At 40.0% G+C, this 6,000-nt stretch overlaps 1 protein-coding gene across 1 annotated transcript; it reads right to left on the minus strand.

Moving 5' to 3' along the window:
• Positions 1-4,505: 4,505 nt before the first annotated feature.
• Positions 4,506-5,501, minus strand: ColSpa_11960 (uncharacterized protein; the record flags this gene model as incomplete). Its single annotated transcript, XM_049278172.1, has 1 exon — positions 4,506-5,501. The coding sequence occupies one exon, from the start codon at positions 5,499-5,501 to the stop codon at positions 4,506-4,508; it is 996 nt and encodes a 331-aa protein (XP_049134129.1).
• Positions 5,502-6,000: the final 499 nt, after the last annotated feature.

Here is a 6,000-nt window from a genome sequence, read left to right on the forward strand (position 1 = left end):
AACTTTAAAGCATTAAACTTATTAAATTTTTATATATTATAATAAAAAGTTTTAGCTTAACTAATACTTATAAATAAGCTTTTAAGTTTTTTAAATTTTAGATAAGTAGTTAACTATAATAGCTATTAAAGATTATAATTAAATAAACTCTTTATAAAGCCTTAAAAGCTTCTTATTTATTACTTTTTTTTTCTTATTTTACTTTTTTTACTAAGTATTTAATTTTTATACTATAAATAAAAGTTAAATAAAAAAAAACTATACTTAATTAAAAGATATTTATAAGTAGAAGCTATTAAAATACTATTATAAGGCTTTTTAGTCTTAATATAGCTTTAATAATAATAAAAGCTTTTACTAAAATAATAAATAGTCTTTATATAAAAATAATAACTATAAAGTATACTAGTAATAATAAAATAAGCTTTAATAAACTTTAAAAATATAAAATACTTATAATAATTTTATTTTTATTTTTTAAGATTTTACTTTTAGTTTTAATTTTTTTATATAACTTAATATAATATTAGTATTATAAATAAATAAATAAAATAAGTTTAATAACTCTTTAACTTAAAAAAAATAATTTATTTATAAAGTCTTAAAAGTAAAACCTTTAAAAAAGAAACCTAATATTATAACTTAATAAGTATAATATAACTAAGGTTATTTTATAAGTACTTAGTAGTTATAAAATAAAGTTATATATAAAATAATATAAGAATATATTAATCTCTTTTTAAAATAAAAGAACTAAAGAAAATTATATAAAAATAAAAAAACTAATAATAAATAAGTAGTCTATAACCTAGGACTAATATACTAAAGATTAGTCTTTATTAAAGACTAACTTTAAGAAATTAATTTTAATAAAGTAATAATAAAATATAAAGATAATTATTTTAACTAGACTAAATACTTTCTATAGCTCTTTAGTAATTAACTTTATAATTCACTCTCTTATAAGTAACTCTTAGATTATTCTTCTATTATAAAGCTATAAAGCTATCTATACCTAGATATACCTAACTAATCACTAGACACCAACAGACCAGCAAGATTACCAACAAGACTTACCTTACTATTACTAAGTATCAACCTTAGTTACCTATTAGCAGAAAAACACCACTGTTAGATATCTAACTGTAACAATACACCTATAGACTAACGATTCCTAGAAAATCTAATAGTTAAGTCTTTGCTGATAAATATATAAATACCTCTTTAGGTTAGAAAAAAAAGTCAATCCTAAAACTACTTATATAAGCGCTAGAATTCATCTATACATTCAACAGTTCTTAGTGCTACTATAATATCTGCATAATTCCTGGGATCGGTAAGTTACTAACCAATCACACTTTTTGCCTTAGTCTGTATTTCTAACATAAACCAGTAGGCATGCAGTTAAATCACTACATTAGCCATATAGCAATCACCTTTGCGAGTTTTCGTGGTGTTGCTGCGGGCGATTGTGTATGGACCGATCATGGAATTGGCAACAATCCATTGAATTGCCCATCATATCCAGCTCCTACTCACAACGGACAAACCGTTGTGAGTAAGTATAGCGTTCTGAGCGTCCAACAGAAGGCTGAAAATTGGTACACACTTCAAAATGCAGGAGGTGTAACGCATTATGCCATTCAATTTTGGGAACCGTTTTCTAAAGTAAATTACTGGATTGCGGGTATACTACAAGCAGGCGAAGTTTGCGACTGGAAATTACCCGGGCAGATGGAAAATTTCAAGCTTACGTGCTAACTATGGCCCGTATTATAACAATGTGCACTGGGAGGCATCGCTAGATATTACTAAATACTCTCAGAGGTTAGTAAGAATAAAGTCATTTTATATATGCCTAGTTAGGCCCTCTAACCCTGCCTCCTAATGGCTTATCTTTAAGGACTGGGATTTGTAGCAGCAGCAGACATCTTGCCTAATAACCCGGCATTGGTTACTAAAGCAGGGAGCTGTGACTTTAGGTAATGCCTCAATGGTCAGAAACGGTCGATGGATGCGAGTGAAGAGGGATTTGGCTCGGCTGGGTGATGAAAATTACAGTGAGAGAATGGAGAGCTAGGTTTTGATCACGTCCTGTTTGGGCAGCCAGTCGGTCGATTTTGGGACCATCAATCCTAAGATTGTTCACCTATAAGAGGATATCTATCCTCTTCTACTACGTCAAGTCACTTTGCCTGTCTCACCCTTCCAGGCACCTGCATTAGACTCGCCCTTCATAAGGTCAAACATCACCATTTTGCGTAGTGTCGGGTCCACAAAACCCAGAGAAGCTTGATGCGACCTCATAAGATCGTTCAGTTAAAGGCGCTGCCTACTCTATGAAGCCAATAGTGCTTACATTGGCACAAGTCACAACAATGGTGGTACAAGCCGGGAAATAGTCCTTGCTGTGAATTATGGTCGGGTTTATCGCGACCAGATAGTCGGAGGTAGTACCAAAGTCCGCTGCAATAGAGAACCCGATGCGGGCTGTAAGAGCAAAGATGACAACTGAGTGTATTATGAAATATTTATAATTCTTAGGTTATGGAATAGATAATTTGACAAGCGATGCACTATAGTTGATAATCGAAATGGTTGACCGTAATGACTTAACAGTGATGCTTAAAACGTGCCTGTAAAGTACCACCCACATGCAACTGTAATGGTTAGTAGGCCACCGGCAAACCCGGGTTCTGTAATGAGGCCATTACCGGGTCCAAAGCGCTTGCAGATGAACGCAGCAACGTTGCTGCGGATCCAATACCACTCCTTGCCCGGCCCAACGTTGGATTGTCTGCCCGAGTTTCGGTTCTCGTTCTCAGTCTAGTGGAAAGCGCCGTCGCAGTTAATGCTATTCAAGTGGTGGCCGCATCCACAACAAACAGTGGCCCCTTGCCCAAAAGCTCTGCAGCCCACGAGGAATGCCGCATTCAGGAGATGCCCGGCTTAGGCTACATGAAAGCCGTTAGTTGCGCCTTCCGGGGGCTTTGAACGCTGCTAAGGAGGCGGAAAGAGCAGAAAGAAGGTAGAGGGGGACGCATTGCAATACATGTGCTAAAATGCTTTGCACTAGGTTGTTTGTTATTAGATGGAGAAGAACTGAGTGTGAGTGAAGTCCTGTACAAGTGGATGATGAGCCCTCTGTCTGTTCGAAACTTGGTGTCTCGTCGTGTACTTACGTATTGACCTAATAATAAAAAGTAATAACTAAGTAGTTTTAATCAATTTTATATATTATAGTATAATTAACTTAACTATATAAAAGGTATTAAGGTAAAATAATAACTATATATTACTTACTATAATATGTTACCTACTTTATAGGTATATTACACCTTTTTAGTAATTAACTTCGTAATTTAATTTAATTTATGTAACTCTTAGATTATCCCTTTATTATAAAGCTATAAGCTACCTATGCCTAGAGACGCCTAACTAATTACTAGACGCCAACAGACCAGCAAGATTACTAATAAGATTTATGCTACTGTTATTAAGTATTAACCTTAGCTATCTATTAGTAGAAAATACTACTGTCGGATATCTGAGCGTAACAAAGGATACCCTTCTAGACCTTAGATGTCTAGTCAGGCCTAAGAAAACAAAACAACAGTTACTTATTACACGTCTTGTTTCAATATCAAAGTGAGGAATTCGTCTGTGTCTGTCTAAGTGCCTGTCTAAAGATATCAAGCTTGTCTGTCTTCTTAATGATAGAATGCCGTTGCCTCCCTTCTGTGATAGTATGTGACTAGAGTCCCCCTTTTGTACTTAGAAGGGTCCTGCTTAGTCACGTCTGATCAGGCCTGTGAATGTGTCTGTAAGCTGATAAAAGAAAAAATGAAAACGCGAAACCCTGCCCCTTTCCAGTATCTGAATAGGAAACTTGTATAGTCAGTGTACGCTCCGTTTTAACCAATGAAAACCAGATCCTGACCCGGATCTCCGGTCCTAACGTTAGAATCCTAATAGTTAGGCATTACAGTTATCACGATGTTATTCAAACGATAATAGTTAATGATCTACATGTTTAGACTACACGTTAAGAGCCCGCAAGAAACAAGGCAAGTCCTGGCAAAAGAGTCAAAAGGAGCGAGTCGGGAAGGCTCACGAATCCTTCCCACGATCAGCGTCAGCGATCATTGTAGCTGCATGCTTGAGTCTGTGATGAGCCGAGCTGATTCTCATGGTTGTTGCGTATGTTGTGCCTCTGATGCAAGAGGTTTCGTATCTCACCCAAAGTCAGCTCCCGAGGATCTGTGATGCAACGTTCGACTTGAACAGTGTCAAACCAGCAAAAGCAAGCACTAGCGATCGGTGTTCATGCCAAATTGCTGCTTCGTTGGGCAGATTGGCAAGATCAGAAAAAAGTAATTATATTTAGGCGGCCAAGTATCTCTCAATGACCGAGACAATAGCAAATAACTATCGCAAGCTACCCCTGCTAGCATTTTGGTAAACTCGACGAGAAGATAGATTTCCCACCCTCAAACACTTCGCTCTTAGAGCCACATCACCAATCCTAAACCAAGTGAAAAAGCCAGTGCCATAACTCCATTGTGTAGTCGGCCGTGGGCGCCGCTCTCGAACGGACCCTCGCGAAATTCTCCATCTCGTTGAAGAGTCTTCATACAGGAAAACTGAATCCCTCGGTCTTGGGTAGTGTCCTCCGGAAATACCACAGTGACGACTGGCGTGAACCCGGCGCGGCCTCCGAACAAGTCACTATAGAAGTCCGATCCCGAATCGGGAGCGTCCGCAAAAGTGAAAGATCGCATCTCAGCAACCTTATACATCCGATACGACTGTGGAAGGACAGGCCTGCACTCCTCATCACCGAGCCTGTCATTGCTGGCAATCTCCGAGCTTCCAGAGGGCAAACCACCCCCTGTCACATTGAAGAAGTTGGCGATCCATGTTCCCTCGCCACCACACGTCCCCGGGTTATCCTGCAGCTTCGAGCTTACATGCTGCGTCAAAATTTTGCATCGGTCTGTTTCGCCATCGTAGGCGTTGAAACTCTGAATCATCTCTACGATGGCCGACTGACAAAAGATATCAATGACGCCGTCGCACGAGGTCGTATTCTGGCTGCTCTCTGATCTCACTCCTTCCTCAGGGAGCGCCTCAAGCGGGAAGGTCTGTCCTTGATACTGCATCATCAGGACGCAGCCTGAAGGGTAGTCTTCTTCGTTCAGACTCGGGTCTACCCCGACGAACAGTTGTTGATCCGAGAACTCATGTGCATCGCTCCCGATACCGGTAAAGCCATTTTCACTCAGGCCGTCGATAAGGGTGAGGGATAAGTTGGTGGGAAGGGTGATGACAACTTCAGCGGCGATACCAACACCCGCCTCAGGTCCAGGCGAGATCTCCGTTGAGCAGATGCTGCCGTTGCGGGAGCTGCACGAGAGGGCTTGGCACGATGAGATGTTGACGGCGGGATTGAAAGCCTGAACCAGGTCTTGCTGTGAAGCGACTGCAGTCGCAAAGGCCATAATGCTGAGTCGTTGGCTTGTACTGAGTATGTTCGCCTGTTGCAAGAGTTTGGGCCTGGGGGATGTTGATTTAGAAAGGCAACGATAGCCAACTTTGATGGAATCGATACGGAATAAATGCGTCGTCTCCTGTCTGCTTTGGTGGTATCTACTTGCCAGTGGGGAAATGCTTATGCATCAGACAGACATACAGTATTATATGTATTTATCTTGTCAGAAGGCCTTCGGAGACAGGATCTCATCAAACACAAACGAACAGCTTGATGGACACCGATGCTACCTCAAATGGCTCCCTCTCGGCCGATATGTCTGGCTTGGCGCCTTTTTCGGCGGCCTCGAATTTTCACGGCGCACGTCATCCGCCGTTGGCTGCTCTGACATGCTAACATTTTAGGCGCGGGATCGACATTAGCCAAGACCTACACCACCGCCAATATTACTTCCCGGTCCTTTGCGGTTGCGGGTCACGCCAACCACCGCCTTCGCCGTGCCGGTGCCG

The sequence above is a fragment of the Colletotrichum spaethianum genome (assembly GCF_022836535.1).
Source record: "Colletotrichum spaethianum MAFF 239500 DNA, contig54, whole genome shotgun sequence".
Lineage (NCBI taxonomy): Eukaryota > Fungi > Ascomycota > Sordariomycetes > Glomerellales > Glomerellaceae > Colletotrichum > Colletotrichum spaethianum.